Source organism: Mastacembelus armatus, chromosome 2, assembly GCF_900324485.2.
Source record: "Mastacembelus armatus chromosome 2, fMasArm1.2, whole genome shotgun sequence".
Classification (NCBI taxonomy): Eukaryota; Metazoa; Chordata; class Actinopteri; order Synbranchiformes; family Mastacembelidae; genus Mastacembelus; species Mastacembelus armatus.
The window spans coordinates 8,980,223-9,000,870 of NC_046634.1; the positions used below are offsets into that span (position 1 = coordinate 8,980,223).

Below are 20,648 nucleotides of genomic sequence, written 5' to 3' on the forward strand. Positions count from 1 at the left end.
TTGTGATGAACCAGGAAAGAGGATGCAAAGGTTAATTACGATTTGACAACCTTTATATCCCTCATTTTGTAAATAAAATCACAGACGTGCTCGTCACAGAATAAGAAATGTGACACATTTAAGGAAAAATAAGACAGAAAAGACTGTAAGAAATAAAAGAGGAGTAGCCTCAAGGGCTAAACATCCATCTGTCAGATTTCTGTAGTTAAAGAGGAGGAGGAGCAGGAGGATGATCTCTCTCTGGCCTTCTTCCAGCCTGGTCTCGCTCCAAAAAATGAAATTCAGTGGATCTTACCTCTATGTCTGAATTCTTAGGGATGGCTCAAGACTTTATCCTCCAGCTCCTGCAGGTTTGAGCACCAGTGTCAGTGCAGGAAAATGTATATATGATGGGAAAATAATACCCGGAGACTGGACGGAGCAGTGCGCTTTCATGGAGCTGTGGGGACGAGAGAGACGTAAAGGGCTGTAATCTCTCCCGATCCCACTTAATCCTGGGCAAGTGAGCTGCCTGCTTCTGGCCACCGGAAGCCTGTTCCTCCCTCACCGGCTGGCTGGTTGCTGTGGAGCTGTACAAATCTTCTTAACTCTTTCAGCTTTTAGTGACACGAGGAGCTCTGGGGACAGTAAGATAGATGAGAAATCCTTACAGACCACATTCTTCCACATGTTGTGTTTCATGAGTTTAGGTTTCTGGGATGAAATGAATTTGGAGGGTATTTACATAGAAAAGGAAGAAGCCAGCGACAGTTGCAAAGGTTGAAAAAGCCTTGAGTGAGTAATTACACAATCTGGTAAACAGCTGGGGTTCATGGAGGGTGGACATGATGCTCAGATAAGTCTCTTTACTCAAACTAAAAACTGTAAGGAATGGGGGTAATCTCCTGATTGGTAATCTAATTCTCAAGGAAGTCCAACAAAACCTTCCCTCGCTCTATCAGAAAACAAAACCCTAAGACGCCTTGTTGTTTCCACAACACTGAGATGATCTCTGCACTTAAAAAAAAAAAAAAAAAAAAGGCTTCAGGCTGTGAACACACAGGGTTTGTTTGTGTTTGTTGGTTTGTTCTCACTCTCCCTCAAGTCCCAAAAATAGCAATGCCCAGTGGATTTATTAGTGTCTCTGCTGCGATTACCTGACAGGGACAGAGCTCCTCTACACTGTAAAAAAAAAAAAAAAAAGAACACCTGCATTTAATAATGAAAATTCACACAGAACACATTTGCCTCACACATCAACCAAAATTATTTAGGAATAAAGATGCAACAGCAAAAGTTTGGGAAATAAAACAGGGTTGATTAGTAAGTAATGTCCATCAGGTAAGTTTATTGCCTTTAGTCACTACTTAAAGGTACAATACATTGGACATCATGTAAAGTGGCAACATGTCAGCTAATAAACACCAAACTCCACTGACAAAACTGTTTCACACACAACGCAACAGTGTGAGTCAGTTTGGGGCATTTCCATAGTAAACAGGTGCTGAGGTCAGTAAATGAACTGCTCAGTGGTCACAGGGTTTAAAACCTAAATCATCGTAGTTGGTGCACATGTACAATATAAGTCAATGCTGCATTTTCAGTTTGGTTTGTGAGTCAGTTACCTTCAGAAAATATGGGCTCATCCTTCGTTTAAAGTGCAGCAGCAACTGACATCAGCTTTCAGAAGGTGTTAACATGAACATCTACACAACATACTGACGAAAACAGGCAACAAAACAGAACAAATGAACTTCTCAACAAGAAAGTCTCCACTGGATGCAACGTTAAACCCAGGGAATATTTTCTTTTCTGCCTACAGAGGGTGGAAATTAACTTTAAAGACAATATTGCATCACTTCTTGAAGCGTCAGGCACATTTGGTTACAGTAACAGGAGCTCACGCTCAAGAATGAAGGTGGTTATAAGTCAAACATTTAGAGGGTTATTGAGAAATTGAAATGTTCAATAACATCTGTTGAAATTCAACTGCATTTATAACAGTTTAAACCATCGTTTCCATTTTTGGTGAATTCATTTACAAAGGCTTTACCTTCGCATATGGCCTTTAACCAACAGGCTAAATTAAAATGCAACTAAAAACAGTGAATGTGTTATTGACATATCTGTCCAGTCAAAAATTCTAAAACCTAAATTTGTGCATCAGTTCAGCTTCAACTGCAAAGTGTTTATTACCGACAGCAGCTTAAAGTTTGAATCTAAAAGAGGTCTCTGATCCACTGGCTGTTTTATTGTTAAACCGTCTGAGAAAACAAAAGCCATGATATTTAAAAAAAAAATTAATAAATAAAAAAAATCCCCTCTTAAGCCCTTTTATGAACTAGCATGTGTGACGCAAATCACAAATAAGATCAGAGTCAGTGCTGTAAATGGTTTTAAAAAGAACAGTTTTAACAGATGGCACAGAGAAGAGGCTTGGAACATCACATCTATAATAAGAGCGCTGGCATTCAGTCGACTGCCTGTCTCTTTTCTGAAACACCACCTGCAGCTTTGAAAACCTTTCACTTTCAAATCATTAAAAATGTGTTGACATCCTTCCGTCACTGACACAAATGACATGAGGCAAGAAACATGTTGTTGCCCAATGAAACCACACAGCATCTGCAAAACCTTTCTGCAGCAAAGAAAAAACATGTCAAAGTACCTTTCAGATAAGTCTACTCTATATTTAAATAGTTTCATTAGCTTCAGAGACAGTGGCGGAGAATTTGTGCAACATATCAAACAACACAATCCTGAACAGTGGTAACGAGCGATGACACTGCAGAACATGATGTGTCAGTACAGTATTTGGCATTTTAGTCACTATCCAAACTGTAACCTCATCAGTTTTCAGAATCTATAGAGATGTGTAGGCCTCCCGTCAATAATCAATAATACTAAAAACAGGGATCAGAAACACACAGGATTGTCTAAAAACTTCTTTTCATCGTATTGAGGTAAGAAGAAATTTCACGGCATTAAGCATCGATAATTTATCATCTTACCAATAAAGTCCAAATATGCATTTAGAACAAATGTGCTTTCAAGTCAGCAGTCCTTCAAACCAAGACATTTCTGGACTGCAGCCACAGATATAAGTCCTGGTGATCTGCTGGACAGAAAACTGCCAAACTAACGTCACACTGGATATTCTCCAACCAAAGACAACCAAAGACGGTGAAATTCACTAAGTTTGTGTGTGTTAGTATAATTTAGAGTTACAGCCATGTCAGTTTTGTTTTGTAGGAGCACAGGATTAAGTCCAGCTGTAGACTAACCACTATGGTTCCTACGCAAATGGTCAGGGAAGCTGCTGCTCTTTAACAAGGAGGGAAAACAAACCAGCTGTTCATTTCCAAAACCGAACAGCTGGCCTTCAAACCACCCTCATCATCTGACAAAAGTTTCATTTTCACCTTCGATGGTTGAAGTTTAAGTGTGAAATGCTCACCCTGTTATTCCTTGTGACACACTGGAAGAAGAAATGGCTCTCATTAAACACCATTACAGCCTAACACTTACAATGAAATGCCACAAAGCAAAACAAACAAAAACAAAACAAGTGACACAAAGGTGAGATTTACACTTAGCAAGTTGTCAAATTCATAGAGACAGACGCTTTTTAAGAATTTCCTTCTTCTGCCTGTTTCTTCGTGTTGGTGTCACGACCAGACTCGCAGAAGGCCACAGAGGAATGTTCAGACCAAACTTCATGCTTCCTGTGATGGTTTTTCATGCTGAAAAATTGATTCTTCAGGAAGAATTTGAGGTCTGTATGTAGGTCACAGTATGTACAGACAATTAACCATTGGCATAAACATCTTATTCGCCCAGGTAACCAAATATATATATATATATATATATATAACATTAATTTGTTTATCCCAGCACCACCCACATCAGGATTTCCAACAGAACTACGTCATCACTTTAACTCTGGGTGGTTTGAAGTGGCTCATCAATGGCAGGACAATACTGACAATATTCTCATGTACCTTCATGATCTGTGGATAAGAGGCTGATGGAGGTCACTGAATGAGCAAAGACCTCTGCAGAGTGTGTGTGTGTGTGTGTGCGTGTGCGTGTGTGTCTGCACGCGCACGTGTCTCACAGAAGGGGGGATGTGGTTTCTGTAACAGCAGCAGATGGAGCTTTCTGCAACCTGTTCATATGATCCTTCATTTCCCATTGGCTGCTGCACACATCCATCATCCCTAAGCCTCCCAGAGTCTGACCCCGTGGTAGGCTGTGGGGGCAGGTGTGGGAGCAGCATGCAGGTCGCTGAGGATGTAACACAGCACTTAAGTGATCTTCTCATGCTGAATCTGGTAATAACAGGCCTGCAGGTGGGAAACACACAATACACATAGGCCAGTGCAGTCAAAAATAGTCGCACAGAAAAATACAACACTGTCTAATTAATATTTAAATAGGGAGGTATTGTACGATGCTGTCTAATATTCACACAGGAACATAATGGATGACGTTGTCTAATTAATATTCAAACAGGAACCTACTGGATGACGCTGTCTAATTAATATTCACACAAGAAGCTACAGGATGATGTTGTCTAATTAATATTCACACAAGAAGCTACTGGATGATGTCTAATATTCAAACAGGAACATAATGGCTGATGTCTAATTAATATTCAAACAGGAACATAATATATGATGCTGTCTAATTAATATTCACACAGGAACCTACTGGATGATGTCTAATTAATATTCAAACATGAACCTACTGGAGGACGTTGTCTAATCAATATTCACACAGGAACCCACTGGATGATGTCTAATATTCAAACAGGAACATAATGGCTGATGTCTAATTAATATTCAAACAGGAACATAATATATGATGCTGTCTAATTAATATTCACACAGGAACCTACTGGATGATGTCTAATTAATATTCAAACATGAACCTACTGGAGGACGTTGTCTAATTAATATTCACACAGGACAGTGTCTAATTTAGCGTTTGACTTAAAGGTTTACTCCAAGTTGCAAGTCACATTTCAGAATAATTTTTGTCCATAATCACAGTTTTCACATCAGGCTTAACAACATATTGATGATAGAACAAAGCGACAACACACATCATCCTTTCTAGCTGGGTGGTGCTGTGTGTGTTACCTTGAGTGTGGTGAACATGATTCCATGCTCTCCGTGCTGTACACAGGGGTCCATCAGATCTTCGATCAGGCTGACCTCTGACCCCAGGTTCCTGATTCTGAAGGGGAAAATCAAACATCCAGCAAGTGTTCTAATAAGACTGTGCACCAACATGACCTGGATAATTTATTTATGTTAATAGATGAAAGAATGAAAGGATTATTTGAGAAAAATTATCAATTTATTATCATAAACTATTTGTCTTGATAATGGCTCTGGAAAAATTATGCATTAAAATGACCAGCAACATTTGTTCCTGTAATTCAACAGGTTTTTTAATGAAATCTCTCTAAGCCAAAATAGATTTGAAAATTAAACAGGAGAAAGTGTTATGTTTTCTATTAAAATAGGGCTAATGTTTCCTCCAATTCCACTATGTCACACTACTCAATGCTTTACTTGTTTTAACACATTGCACCTAATATAAAAATAATCCTCCCCCAGTCTCCTCTTCATCGTACTGACCGAGCTCTCAGCACCACATAGAGGAAGACGGGGAAGAGGTCGTCCATTGACCACAAGAAATCCTGCTTCAGCAACGACTGAACTTCCTGAGTGATCTCCTCAAAGGTGAGCTGGATCACCTGCAGCTTGTCTGACGGGGTGAATGTCGTGCTGCAAACAAGCAACAAATGAAAACCTTGATTTAGGGTAGGACTGTATTGGTGAAGTGTCTTTCTTATCCTACATTGTTATTTCTACTATTTTTTATTAGTTTGAATTGAATCTCTTTGTCTTATTTTATGCATTTTCTGTGCAGCATGGTGCAGTTTACCCTTCAGACTAGTGTATGTTTTTTAACTCAACCTAAAGTTGTTGAATAGAGCTCTACCTGATCTGCTGTAATGTTTCCACTGCAGAGGCGAAGCAGGCGTCCTTGGTGCTGGAGAGGACCTGGAGGAGACAAGTTTGTCACTGTATACGTCTTTGTACTGTCAAATACTTCTTGATGAGTAACTACGATATCTAATCTTGCTGCTTGAGGTATTTCAGCTTAAGCCAGGTACACTATGTTGGTATAACATTTGCTCGATAACTGTAACTGAGCAAAGCAACACAATAAAAACAAACAAACATACCTGCTGTTTCTCCCCGGGTGCAGGCATTGAGACAGGGATAGAAACAGGCCAGAACTTTCTGAGGGGGGGAAAAAAAAATGAGACCACAGATTTGCACAAAAACACAACAAGACTCTGTTCTCATTGACTGTGTTCAGTTAAGCTGCATGACGTACTGCTGGACACCAAGGAAGGCAAGTAGGGCGAGATCGGGCTGCTTGTTGAGGCGGAGGACGCACTCCCAGTAGACATCATCCTCTCGCTCCTTGTCCAGAGCGTAGAGTGTGAAGAGCGGTGGGTAGAGACGAGGCAGCAGGACGGGAAGCAGTAGAGCTGAGCTGCTCACCACACGACTGAGGGGAAAACACACACAGGGAAATTTAATGTGGTCCAGTTTACCTGTGATGGGCCACCAGAGCTTCAACAGGACTTTGTCTGGTTTGTACCCAGGTTTTGGTGACTCCGCTGGGGCACCAGTTGAGCCTAGTTCCTCCTTGTCCTGGAGGTTGGTGTTTGGCTCTGGAAGTAGACCGCCCTCTTCTGGCAGGTCTGGGAACAGAAACCTACAGCGCATTCAGCAACAAACACAAACAAAAATATTGATAAAAAATATCAATTATATGGTGATAGTAGCCTCAACCATACGTCTTATATTCCGTATGTGTCCTTTTGTCTGGTAAACTCTGGGGAGTAGGTTACCATGCTGCACTACCTGACAATCTGAAAGATGCGGTTTAGGTAAGACTTGATCTCGTTGACAGCCTGATGCAGGAGCCGACGGTTGGCTCCAACACCCACGTAGGTCATCCTGTAGACCGCCACCAGGGTCTCCACGAGCCGGCCCAGTGGGTGGAGGGGGGTGTCACACGCCTGGAAAAGTGAAAGAAATATTAATGAAACATTTTAAAAGCCATTTGGTGTAAGAACAAGGAGTGGACGGGTGGACGGGCTCACTTTGATGAGGTAGAGGCGGATGGTGTCATATCTCTCCATGGTGATTGGTCCTGTATGCTGTGGGATAACCTCCAAACCCTCCAGGGTTCTGCTGTGGCTTCGGGACAACAGCTCCGGACTGATACAAATGGAAATAAAAAATCTGGGATAAAGCACTTCTGTCTTTGTTTCCATTCACCAATAACACTTTGGAAAATATCGTAGTTTAATTACTTTTACTTGCTGGCAAGAAAAATCTAAACACAGACAACTGGACAAAACACAAACTAAAAAGATCAGATTGTGCGAACCTGCCCTGGATGTGCCGCTGGCTCGTAGTGAGCTCCACAGCGATGTTCTCCCAGGCCTTCCAGTTTTCTCCTTGGCCTGGGGCATCGCAGCCCAGCTGGGTCCAACACTCCTCAAACACCGCCTGCCACTTATCCTCTGCACACACACACTGACGCCCCAACTTCCTGCCACACCACACACACACACAAATTATGTTATTACAATATGGCAGGTAAATACAGTAGACCTGATGACTTCAGATGCTCTGAGCTTACACAGCACGACTCTTTTCCTTGTCAGTGTCAAACAGGTGTGGTTTGAAGTAGGAGCCTGTCACCTTGAGGCCAGAGCCCCATTCGCCACTAAAAGAGCCTTCCAGGTAGTCACCGTTGGCCATAGTCAGCACACCCTGAGGGAGAGTCAGTCGGTACAGTCAACTACACTGAAGGAGGTTTTGCTGCTGCCTAATACAGTGATAAATATCTTGATATTGAGAATGTTTTCTAAACACTGTAAACATACATTTGAACCTTTTAATGAATTTTCACACCCGTGGGCCAATTCAAATAGAACTTCTTGACTCCATCCATCGTATGTTTTAATGTTTATTAGTTACCTTTCCATTGAGAGTCCAGTCATCAGAGAACTCCCCCTCATACGTGGTGTCATCCTCCGACAGGAGAATCCCAGTCCCCTACAACAGAGAAACAACCTCCCTTCAGTCCCTTCCCTTCTCCTTCTTCATTTTGACATCCTAGTCTGCTCTGATACACCAGACAGAAATCAGTAAGGGGACTTGGAAGATTTACAAAAACCTGCACAACAGCAAATGCTTGTCCTCAGTTTATTTAGAATGTTTTCGTCCTCAGGCAATTATTATTATCATCCTGAACTTGACCCTAAAGGTAAAGATCGCACCTTTCTATAAGACTGAAGAGTGAAAGAACTTTACAGTAAGAAGTTCTTCAACAAACATTAAAAAGCAACTGAATTCAAGTACAGCAGTGCCCACCATCATCTTATTGTCTTTGAAGGCTCCTTCATAGTACAGGCCGAACTGGGTGACGACGACTCCGGTGCCTTGACGCAGGTGGTCCTGCCACATGCCCATGTACTTCTCCCCCCTGGAGAGAACAAGAAACACAGACCTCACATTAAAGGCAAAATAGGTAACAGTTATTCACTGAATCCTATTTTCATCTGCAGAGAAAAGCTTCTGTTCATGTGACTGCACTGAAGTCATACTGATACTGTGTTTTATCACAAACTAACTTTGCAAACATGAAACTGACGTCTGATACATGTGGCAGTGGCCATACTTTGTGATATCATCAAAGACTCCATAGCCGGTCTTCTTGTCCTGCAGCCACTGGCCAATGAAAACGCTGGGGGAGGAGGTGTTGAGCTTGCCGCTGCGCAGCATGCCGTGGCCGTGCCGCATGCCGTCCTGGAATGATCCATCGTAAACTTCACCGCTGGCATACCTGCAGACAGACAAACAATGCTTCCTGTGTGTCGTCCTCTTTCTTTAAGGCACATTTGTGATAAGGGAAGTAAAACACACCTTTTGTGAAGATAGTGGGGCTTGAGTGAAGCGTAGGTAAAACTGCACTTTGTGTCAAATCCAAAAATATAGACAGTAAAATTCCTAATTACCTATATTCTCACACACACACCCACACACACCTGTATGTCCCCAGGCCGTACATCTTGCCATCTCTCCAGTGTCCCTGATAATGATCGTTCTTGTTGAGCGTCTTATTTGGAGCAACAAACTCACCAAAGCTGCACAGATGAAAACAAAGAGATGAACATCAGGCCTGTGTGCTGATCAACATGCTGACAGTGATTCCGACTGTCTGAACATACCCATCCTCCAGTCCGTTCTTGAACTCCCCTGTGTAGATTCTCCCGTCAGGCCATTTTAACACTCCCCTGAAAGACATCGTTCCAATCCCAGTCTACATCATCATCATTTATTTGTTAAGAAAGTGCTACTGAAACACAGACTGTGTGTGTGTGTCCAACCTGCCGTGGGGTTTGCCTGTGAGCCAGCGGCCTTCATATGTCGCCTCTTTTAACCGTCCATCCTTATAAAACGTGTAGGAGGCCGTCCTGGAGATGGGAGGCTCCAACCTCTGTCCTAACCCCGAGCAGACCGACGCTGTGTCCTGCCCAGCCCCACTCAGGACCTGGTCCACTGCCTGGTTGATGGAGCGGAGCCACTTGGCCTGAAAGCACAGACACAGACTTTTAAAATCTAATCCAGTCTATTTGAGTTCCTCCAAATGGAAATGTAGTTTTTTAGGTGAACATAGTGTCTGCTGTGCCAATCACTTTCAGATCCCAACCTTCTCCATTGGAGAGGAGGCCAGCAGGGTGAATGTCTCTTCTGGTGTGATCACCTTTAATCCATGTCTGCAAACAAAAGAGCAACACAGAAAATGTCTTATCTTGGCCTATTATCTGTAAAACATATAGTTAATACAGATAAAATTATGCAGCTTTACTTCCCCTCACCTGATTTCAAAATCTAATACATGTCTTCAGTATTTTTTAGCTGGTGGAAATACGTTTTTATCAAAACCCGTCTGCTCCTATTCTAGAAATTCTCTTTCAGAATAGCTCCTCAGTTTCAGAAATGAAACAGAAGAGTTAAAGATTACTGAAGGTATCCACTGCACAGTTTTGGAGAGGACTGAGTGTGTAGCTAAAACATGTGGATGTGATCTGGGCAAAGAGTTATACTAACATTTATTTGTTCAGACATGAAGAAGCAAATGAAAGTAAATGAGTCCAGCATGCAAACGTAAAGATCTAACACAGGTATTTAGGAGTCGGGACTTGTTTAGAGCCATAGTGACATTGGGATATTGCATCTATGGCATTTGTAGTATAAACAATATAAGACTTGACATTTTCCTTTAGGTCCCCTTTTAAGCATTTAATGAAAAGATTAAATGGACAGATGGACTGAGACTCACATGCCGGTGTTTTCCTCTGGGATCGGCTCCACCCACAGCGTGGCCAAACGGAAAACGTGATGGGTGGAGAACTGGAGGAGAGGGAAGAGGAAAGAGGAAGGCAAGACCAAGAAAAAAAGAAAGGAGCAAAGGGGAAAAGAGAGAAAATACAGAAAACAAGAGAGAAAGAAGAAGGGAACGGTTGAGTGTTTAAGAAGGAGAAAGGAATAGGGATCATTGTTATTATTATAATACAGCCAACCACACACAAAAACCCAACAGCAATGACCAAGCATGTGACGTGTATGGACCTTAAACACAAACAAGAGGTGAACTATGCTGAGAATAAACAAGAAAAGCTGCCTGGAAAGATTCAAGTGCAACAATTCAAAGGACACTGCTGATCTTAGTTATGAAGCAGGACACAGGTTCATCATTTCTACAGCTCAATGTTTAAAGTTTTAAACAGGAAATCTGTTTGTCTTAAAAGGGAAGACAGTCAAAGCAGCTTCTGGCAGCTTGTAGTAGAAGCTTCTCTGCATCACTGAGCATGTTTCAGTGAATAACAGTTTCAGGATTGATGTCTGCATCGACTCTCTGGTGACTGCAGCTCTTCATCAGGGACTGTATTTATTAAAATATTATATATATATATTATTATTAAAATGACATTTTGCACATAATAAAGTAACAATCATTCACTAATCTAAACCATTACTCAGTGTATCGTTCAGAATTGGGTGATTTTTGCATTTCCCCATCCAGTGGTGCAAATGACAAGATTAAAGAACGTAAAGAAGAACAATGCATCTTATTAATTATTAACCAGTAACATGCAGGACAACACATGCTTCACATGTAACTAAATATTAAACATGCATGTTCTTTTCCAGCAACAACCCTCATTCAGACTGACATCAACAGACACACACAGTCACAGTCTTCTGCTGTCCCTGAACTGCTACTTTAACCCAGAGCTTACGGACAAACATGGACTTCATCCAGAGGTCAGCATTTTTAAAGAGCCCTGACTGATTTCTGGTTTTCCAAACACTGACGAAACAGTCAAAGCAGGGGGGGCTGAAATGTGCAGGACAACCACAGGTGTGATGCAGACTGGGAGCAACGTACAGGAACGCAAAGACAAAGAAACAGAGAGAAAAAGGACACAAACAGGAGAGAAGGAAGGGAACTGCTTTGGAGAAGTGAACCAGAGACTGTTGCCTCTTACAGAATTAGCTGAGAGTCATTTCAGCTAAAGTGTCTATTCTGTCTATGGTCAGACGTCTGTCAACATGTGAACCAACAGTAAGAACCAAAGCTTTAAAGCAAAAACTGTAGGAAAACGGTGGATGAACATTGTTAAGGATTGCTGAATAAAACAGGCATTAGAACCAGCAGAGTCTTGGATACTGTCAGTTCATTCCCCCATGCAGTCTCCCTCAGGCAGAGAGCAGGCAGAGGGTGAAGGTAGGGATAGGGCTGGGTATCACTGATAATATGTGAGTAGGGAGTGTGTGTGTGTGACATTTAAGAGACATAACAAAGAAGTTAACTCAACAGTAGAAAGGGGCATTTCTGAGGCTTTGAGAGAGTTTGAGAGCAAACAAAGGTAAATCCAAAAGCTGAAAACTGTAGCTCTGTCTATTTTGGATTAGCTCCAGTCCTGTATGTTGCACAGATTGTGAATCTCTCTCAATCAGGACAGGAGTCTGTCCTATAGTTACTCTAATGACAAATACACAACAGGCACTTTTCTTCTTTTCACTGTCTAGCAGTATCATACATATTCTGTTTTTGTAGGTTTGGCTCCACAGTTTTAGTTTTTATTGGGTGACTGATCTGCTTCTGTTGCTTCTTAGCTTCTATTTACAAGCCCAGGTTAGTTTAAATAAACCATAAATAATAAATCAAACTACTACACAGCCACTGATTTTAAATATTCACCCAGGCTCAGTGAAAAGAAAAGAAATATCTCCTGTCACCTTTAGCTCAGGCTCATTCATATTGGTCTGCCTTTAAAGCTGTGGCATGACCTCACCGGGGTATTACAGGTGTGTAGGTGTGTGTGTGTGTGTGTGTGTGTGTGTGTGTGTGTGCGTGTGTGTGCGTGTGTCGTGCGTTTAAATAAAAGTCAGCTCACGCAGGGCTGAATTACTATGACACAGAGCCCTAACCCTTCACACACACACAGAAAAAGAAGGCTGAGAGGTGGGAGAGTTGGTGTCGCTGTGCTAGCATTTGCTGCTGGCTGCATACTTACAAGATTTTTACAAGGCGCCACGCCCTGACAGCACGGAGGCAAGCACACACAAACGCTTGAAACACACCAGGTTACAGTGTCTGAAACACCTGAAGAAGTGATGGGTGTTTGTGTGTGGAGCTGACCTGAGCATGGACCAAAGCGTCGTTGAAGAGGATGAACCAGTTGACGGAGAACCTCCCGGCGTTCTGCAGAGTCAGAGCTTTGTTGCTGCTCTCGCATATCAGCCGGCGCTGAGGCTTCCGCAGGGAATCCTGGCAACACACAAAGACACCATTCAGCTGACAATCATTCACATTACTGCTCGGGACATGGACACGGACACTCAGCGAGTTTACCGTCATTTTGCCAGGGAAGCTCTTCCAGAAATGGAAGGTGTAGTCGGCCTCCTTCATCTTTTTCTTCAGCTGAAGGGTCAACGCTTCAAACTTGGAGCAGCTGTCCTGCAGCTTCTCGTAATCACTGGAGGACTAACAACAAACAAAAATAATCACAGTGCAATTCGGTTTTTGATGTGAAGAATCAGGATTATTTCTCAGTCGGTGGTCAGTGATAGGAGGAGGAGTAAAGTGGGACTGTCTCTTGTATTTCCCTACCACTTCAAAGCAGGTGGCCAGTTTGAGCAGCAGCCGGCTGTACTCGTGAACATGGCGAGTCGGGAGGTAGAAGAGCGCCACCAGGAGGTCGGCCATGGGGGGGTTCTCTTCACTGCACTCTGACAGCCTCTGGAGCAGCTCGGGACTCTTCCCAAAGAAATCTCTTTAAAAAATTTTTTAAAAATCACCAGTTATTAAAGATTTTAATTAAAGCAACAACATCTTTCCTATCCCTCCCATGTGTAAAACAGCGCTCACAGTGACGGCTTGGTCAGGGCCTGGAAACCTCCCATCACCTGGAAGTTACCCAGAGAGCTGCAGTAACTGGACGGGGATAGAGACAGAAGTTATTACACAGTCGAGCAGGCACTAACCAGTGTTTGACCTATGAACCTATCAGTTTATTAATCAAACAGTCAAACCACGTGTATTGTTTACAGCGGTGAACATACTCATGATACGAGTCGAGGAAGATTCCAGTGTGGTCGAGGATGAGCAGACTTTTGACATCACGGCCGCGGCGCAGGTTGGCAGTAAGACTGGCGGCGTGCTGCCCGGTCAGGTGACACAGGAGGCTGAATCGGCCCGCAAGCATCTGCAAGAGCCCGAGGGTCACCTTACCGAGAGCTGAACTCAGAGACTCTGGAGGACAGCACACAGAAAATTGAAAGCAGCTGAAAACAAATGACAGAAATAATAAAGCGCTGAATCAAGACTCTCTGCTCCTCAGTCTTTTTTCCCTCGTGTCACGCTCTTACCCAGCTCCAGCAGGGGGCGTATTATCTGCATCTTAATGTTACACAGCCTACAGTAGAACTTCCTCTCGGCTGAAGCTAACTCATGGAGGCTTGCAATGAAGCCCATCACATTTCGGTCTGAGAGGGCGACGCACCGCCGGCCACCGGCTGACACACTGCTCACATAGCCCAGCTGGAACACACAGGAAACGTGAGGACAACATGTTTCACAGCCTGGAAATCTGGGCTGTTGAAAAGATTTCCTCATGCTCGGAAACAAAAAAGTAAAAAAATATTTTCTGCACTTGCATCTGTTCAACAGGACATTTAATTTAGTTTTAATCGACTGGATTTTGTCAGGCTGCTTGTGTTTAGACAACATGTGACACTTGACTAATTTATTAAACGTGACTTTCTTTGTAAAAAACACATTTAACTCCAAGTACAATATTAAAAGAAACGTTGCTAAGACACTCTGGATACATTTTCCTCAGCAAATACTGTGTTTCAGACTTTACTGTCAGTTTTCATACCATCCATGCAGGACACAATATATATTCGTTTTTATGTGCATTTTCTCAAATTAGTTAAACACAAATTTCACTCCAGCAGTGGATATTGCAAAGAATCTCCACAAAACAACAAAACTAGCAGTTACTTCGTCCTTACGTTCATGCAGAATGGGAGCAGCACAGGTTGTGGAGTGTAACCCCCTGCCCGCTCCTCCTCTTCCTCGTCTCCTTCCTGCTGACCCAGATCCTTGGCCTGGCTCTCCTCCTCCCCCTCTTTCACCTGCTGCCCACTGTAATAAATGATGGGCTGGATGCAGTCGCCGTCTGCCAGCAGGACAGTGTGCTTCTCTCCGGCACTCACATCCCACACTCTGATCCCCTCTGAGAGCTGCATGAGAGTTCAAATGAGAAAATCATGAACTTCAGGGCTTTGTTTGTGTGAGCGTGAAGAGGATGATGGGGGGTTTTGTCACCTTGGCGAGGCGGGGGATAGTACTGGGTGACTCCCTGTGTCCAAGCTGACCAGAGCTGTTACTCCCCCATGAGAACACCTGGAGGACAGAAACACACACAGATGCAGACACATACCATGAGACCATGACAGCTCATATTCTAATCCTCCTGTGTTTCCTCATACGAGTGTTTCAGGTGAGATTCACCAAACTCTGTTGAACCAACCTGAGACTGAGCGGTCAGACCCAGGGAATGATGAGCGCCGGCTGCCACCCACACCACCTCCTTGTTGTTCAGACTCTTGATGCACAGTGGCTGTAATCTGCAAACAGATGCATCACACTCCTGTCAAACAAATAACATCTTAGGGCTTCAAAATTTCAGTTCAACCAACTTTAATGTTTGTGTCTTGTAAATAAGTATTTTACAGCGGCAGGCAAGATTTAGAATTTAAGTAGAAGTGCCCGGTTTTGTTTATTACATCTACTCACATTTTTAAGTTGTTGCCTTCGTCAGTCTCCTAACAGACACTAGCAGCAGTATCCTACCTGGCCAGGTTGTCTCCGTGGCCCAGCTGCCCGTGATCCCCATGGCCCCAGCTCCACACCTCTGTCTGCAGGGTGGGCAGAACCTCCTGGGCCTCAGGGATGTCTCCTCCTAATGGGGTGAGGGCAACCGCACGCAACCTGGGTCGACCGGCTTTCCTCAGCAGCCGCGGAGACACTGTGGGTGCACAGACAGAAAACAGGATTTCCTGAACTTCTTCCTTTTTGTCTCCAGGTACGAAGGTATTTAATGGACCCTTCTCTTGAACAAATAAGAAAGCAGATCCACAGCTCCTGTCTCTTTTCAGTATGCCTCATATTATATTACACATAAAACAACATGGAAAAGGCGCAAGATGACACATTTTTTTTAAGCTCTTGGTTAAAAGATTTCATAATTGTAAGTTAGTGAGATGTTGACAAGTTTTCAGTGATGGATTACAGGTGCAACGTCCAGCACTACAAATCATTAAATGCCATCAAAATGAGAGCATGTCTGCACAGAAACAACAGTGACATTCAGAGCAGATCATATCAAGCAGGTCATGTCAAAAACATGCTGTCAGTCAGCTGACATGTGAGAAGAAGCCTGCAGGCAGCAGACAGAACAAACACTGATAAGGGAGAGAGCAGTTAAGAGCCTGGCGACAGAAATGTAGTTGCATTTGAAAGTAGCAGCTCAATGTGTTCACAGAGAAGTACATTCAAATAAAACAACAGCTGCAATTATCCATGTTTGAATTTAAGAGATCCCGGGTAGATAAACCACAGGCTGTTTATAAGGACTTAAATATTATCATTATCTAAACTGTCATTTATTTAGTGGATGAGAAGATTTTGAGACTCAGTGAGCATGATGTTTTTTTTCTTCTTCCATGGGAATTTCAACAATTCATCTGACAATTTCCTCATCAAACCTGAGTGTTCAGCCATTCAACCTGACATTCACATAACTCACAAGAGGCCAGCTCAGAAGCTGATGATGAAATGCAGAGCAAGTGATCTCAGGCTCTGTATGAGGAGAGTGATCATTATGAAAAGGGGTAAATCCATCCATCTATCCATTTTCTACAGCAGGTTATTTCTGCCCAGGGCCTATTCTGTAATGCACCAACCTCCCTCCTCTCTCTTAATCATATTTATCATGCTCTATTAAACCTGCTAAAACCCTGAGTGCCCTCCACACTACCTGTCAAGAAAGGTGCTAACTTCAAAGACTAGGTCTGAAAATCACCTTGCACCCTTTCTCTGTCACCTCTGACCGCTCCACTGGAGGCGGATTAACAAGAGATTAATCCGCAATCCTCTGTGCTTTTAATCACACAAAGGCGACCATTCAGACAGGATAACCGTGCTCAAAATGATCCTAAAAATCAGTGGCACTCGCAAGTACAAGTAGGACATGAAGCTTGAGCCCTGGGTCACAATTTGCTGTGTCATTAATGTGTTGGGGACCAGAGCTCGACTATTTTTCACAAACAGAAAACCCAAAGTGGGTTGGAACATTATGACTTTGCCTTTTTTCTAAAATTTGCTGAACATTTATCAGTATTTTCTTTTTAACATCGTAGAGACAATGTTCATTAACAAAGGGCAGGGTCCAACAAGCCAGAGCTAGAGATGACACATACAGAATCAAAAAATACTCCACAATGGACAGATCATGTCACAGTAGCAGTGCTTAGAAGCTGGGTGATAAAGCCTGAAGTGCACGCACACACACAGACCGACATCGACCTGCACAAGCCAAGGCGTACTTACGCAGCAGGGTATAGGAGGAGGATAAGAGGTGAACAGCGTATCTACCCTGTGAGAGGAGTCCTGGGAGGGAGAGGCGGCGCCGTACACCATCTGCCTCCTCCTCGCGGATGTCACCCGTGCTGGAACTCTTTTTCCCCTGCATGGAGTCCTCCAGGCGAACACGCTCAGTGGAGTTGTCCCCCACCCCTGTAACTGCACCAGTAAGCCCTGCCGGTCCCCCAGACCTCAACACTCCTGATGGCAAGTAGAGGTTCATCATCTTTTTGAGGGACAAGGCCTCGTAGGTGGAGGCGACTCGCTCACCTACTGCTGATGCACAGGAGGCCACCAGGTGGTTGAGTGTGGAGCTGGAGGTGGAGGTGAGTCCTCCTGCTGAATGCTGGAAGAAACAAAGTCTGACACCTTAGACCTTACAAATTCTGTTGCTAAAGTGGTAAAATAAAAACGTCAAATTAGAAATGAATGATTACAATGACTATTTTTCATCCTGCAGACCAGATAACCATGTACTGGTCAACTCACCAGCAGTGTGTGTACTCCTCCAGTCGGCTTTGCTTCTTCCTGTGTGGTGTCTGACAGTTTCCTCAGGTAGTCTTTGACTTCCTGCTCATCTGGATAGGGAGAACTCTTAACCGCAGCAACAGTGCCACCTTTAGACTGAGCCGGGGGGTCAGAGACTGAAGCTGGCAGGACTCCATTAGACAAAGATGATTCCCCTTTTTCCATGTCTTGGGTGGGGAGTGGGTCTGCACTTGTAGGAGGTGTTGGCGGATCCGAGTTGAAGGTGGAGATATGGGATGGGAGGACTGGTTCGGATGGGGATGTTTTGAGTCCTTGGGTGCGGGGCGGTGCCTCCAGCTTCCTCTCATCCTCAGTCAGCTCTGCACTGAGCGGGCAGTAGTGGCTGTCAGAGATGATGACGTGGTCCTCTTTGTCTGTCATGGTGTACAGCAGCTGGTTACACTGTCTGCATTTGTCCACAGGGGGCCGGTGTACATCCTGGGGGCCCAGGCAGCGCACCAGAGCCAGACTGTGAGAAGCCCCACAGGCCACTTGCAGTACATACCTTCCCGCCAGGTGTTCAACCTTTTGCGGTTTCCAGACAGGAAAGACGGAGGTGTTGAGGCCCAGTTGGCAACCACTGCCCCACGCCCACACCTCCCGCTGCACAGACAGCGCCAGGGTGTGCTGCTCCCCGCAGGCCAGCTCCAGCACCGGAACTGTCTCCGGGGGGCTCGTATCAGAGTCCATCAGAGCCACTGGAGTCGGGTTGGGGACGGTGCTGAGGCTGGATAACCCGCACTGTCCTGCGCCATTGTCCCCCCACATGTGGATGCTGCCGTCCTCTGTCACTGCCCCGCTGTGGAAACTCCCAGCAGCCACTGTGACCACCCGCTGCCCACTGAGTGCACTTTCCAGGGTGGGTTTTGCTGGTTCTGGAATCTGACTCTGCTTCCATGGCAACTCACCAAAACTGTATACCTGTCCTCCTGAATTGGATATAACAACGGCACAAAAATCAAAGAGGAACAAGGCATTGTTCTCAGACAGCAAGTTTTTCACTTCTGGAAAAGCTGATACAGAGAAGGAACAATTTGTTTCCCCACATAAATCAATGCAGATTTCCTTTGATTAATATATCAATTAAGCATATCCTGCATCGAAAGGAGATACAAATTCAGATCCCACAAATTCAAAGTATCAGTATTTATTTAGATTAATAACAGTATAAATTGATGGTATAAAATAGAGAAAAAGAAGCCTCTCCCTTGCATTCATGCACAGCATAACTTTTTGCTTTTTAAATGTCTATAAAACGTCCAACTGGTTATGTATTAAAAACATTTACTCCACTGCCTCTGTGGTTTACGACTTAAGTCAACAGTAAAACACAACATTCCCAGTCAGAGTGAAGAAGAACTCTACTGGATCATTTCCAGTCTTACCTTCCACCAGCAGAACTCCATGCCGTGTGCCCAGAGCGACATGAAGTACCGGCTGCGGCAGGAGAAGCCTCCCTGGGGTTAAACTGCAGGAGTAACCCTTCCAGGTGTGGAGCAGGCCTCGCTCTCCACCACCGTCATCCACAAAGCTGAGAGAGCGATCAATTACAAACACAATCAGTAGGAGTGAAGCGGCTCATCACTCATAACACGTGGCTCACTGATGTGTTCTCAACAGTTTTCAGACAACAATGAAGCTCGATGACACAGCACAGGAGAATAAAAGAAATCGGGCTTTGGATTTGCAGTTTGTAGTAGATTTTCTTGACATTAAAAAAAAAAAAAAAAGATTCTACATTCTACAGAAAAGTCCTGAAAACCCAAAGGTATTATTAACATCAAAGTGGTGGAAATATTTGGAAAAATATTACAGTTTTCAACAAGGCACATCAATGTCTTCAAATGATTTATTTTATATAGCTATGACTACAAAAGGCAAATATATTTCATCTATGATCACGTTAAAATCATGAAGGGAGAATGTTTTGTGAACCGATGAATGAATTTCTCTGTTACGACAAACAAAACAAAACACTGGGGAGGCCAAAAGTGAAAGTGCAGAAAAAAACATCCACTTATAAAATGACTGTAGCAGCGTTTCATCTGAACAACATTTCTTCTGTAGGTGAAAGCAGAAGTGAGCAGCCGCAGTCGTCGTCACATGGTGGTCACTTCCAGCAACAAAGGGGCAGAATAATCCACTTTAGCAGAAGTTGAGAGACACCCACCTCTTCCCCTGCGTCTCCATCAGTGGAGTTTATTTCTCCATCAGCTTGTCAGACTCGGGGCTGAGGAAGCTGCTGTTAATCTCGAATGCACCTGAATGCAAACACACCCAATTAGGTGACAGCTGGGGCAGTGGGTGCAGACTGCTGGTGTTTGTCTGAGTTACAGGGGAAATCTATGAGGAAAGCTGCAGAGATAAGGCAATCAGGGGAAATCTCAACATGCAGCAGTTGTAGTTTCACTTTCTTGTACTTCAGCTTTTAAGCCCATTTAGAATCTATTTCTACCCTTCGATAAATCCTGACAGATGAACTCAACCCACAGGATTTTGAGGATATACTGTATGTAACCTGTGCCAGGTGATAATTCTTCTAGCTGCATTAGCTAATTAATGAAGCTAACGCTAGCTCAGACCACAAGAGTCTCTTCTTTATTTTCATGGATTTGAAACATTTCTTTCTTACCAGCTGGCTCCTGTCACCAGTCCCTGGTGTCCTCACTCACGAAGACAAGAGCAAACAGCCCATTAAGGGTTTAACAGCTGAAAACCGCTGTTTGTTGTTAATCTCCAATGTTTACACAAACAGACGCTGCTAACGCCAAAGATCCTCTTCAAAACAAGAGGTCTGACTCGGCAGCGCAACC

General features: G+C 43.7%; 1 protein-coding gene across 2 annotated transcripts; it reads right to left on the reverse strand.

Annotated features, from left to right (window-relative positions):
• Positions 1-1,379: 1,379 nt before the first annotated feature.
• als2b (alsin Rho guanine nucleotide exchange factor ALS2 b) lies at positions 1,380-20,605 on the reverse strand. Of its 2 annotated transcripts, none has more exons than XM_026301754.1 (34): positions 20,468-20,605; positions 20,006-20,096; positions 19,221-19,366; positions 17,797-18,764; positions 17,320-17,653; positions 15,517-15,691; positions 15,194-15,290; positions 14,989-15,066; positions 14,673-14,903; positions 14,025-14,196; positions 13,719-13,908; positions 13,525-13,590; positions 13,267-13,429; positions 13,009-13,140; positions 12,796-12,924; positions 10,429-10,499; positions 9,796-9,862; positions 9,473-9,675; positions 9,314-9,379; positions 9,131-9,229; positions 8,764-8,928; positions 8,457-8,568; positions 8,061-8,138; positions 7,720-7,853; positions 7,465-7,629; positions 7,175-7,292; positions 6,933-7,090; positions 6,667-6,783; positions 6,397-6,573; positions 6,242-6,299; positions 5,995-6,056; positions 5,628-5,777; positions 5,124-5,220; positions 1,380-4,325 (listed from the first exon to the last, which is right to left on the reverse strand). In XM_026301754.1, exons 2-34 carry the CDS (start codon positions 20,023-20,025, stop codon positions 4,287-4,289), a joined length of 5,037 nt encoding a protein of 1,678 aa, XP_026157539.1. In that variant the 5' UTR covers positions 20,026-20,096; positions 20,468-20,605; the 3' UTR covers positions 1,380-4,286. The 2 variants fall into 2 exon arrangements, with proteins under 2 accessions (XP_026157539.1, XP_026157538.1); XM_026301753.1 differs by having other exon boundaries at positions 17,275-17,653.
• Positions 20,606-20,648: the final 43 nt, after the last annotated feature.

Excerpts from the sequence above, each read along its gene's own strand:
- als2b (XM_026301753.1), bottom strand. The coding sequence starts at position 20,025 with ATGGAGACGCAGGGGAAGAG. Across the intron at positions 17,654-17,796 it reads GAGGAGTACACACACTGCTG|CATTCAGCAGGAGGACTCAC; the intron begins GTGAGTTGACCA and ends TGTTTCTTCCAG. Across the intron at positions 13,430-13,524 it reads GCCCTGACCAAGCCGTCACT|AGATTTCTTTGGGAAGAGTC; the intron begins GTGAGCGCTGTT and ends AATTTTTTAAAG.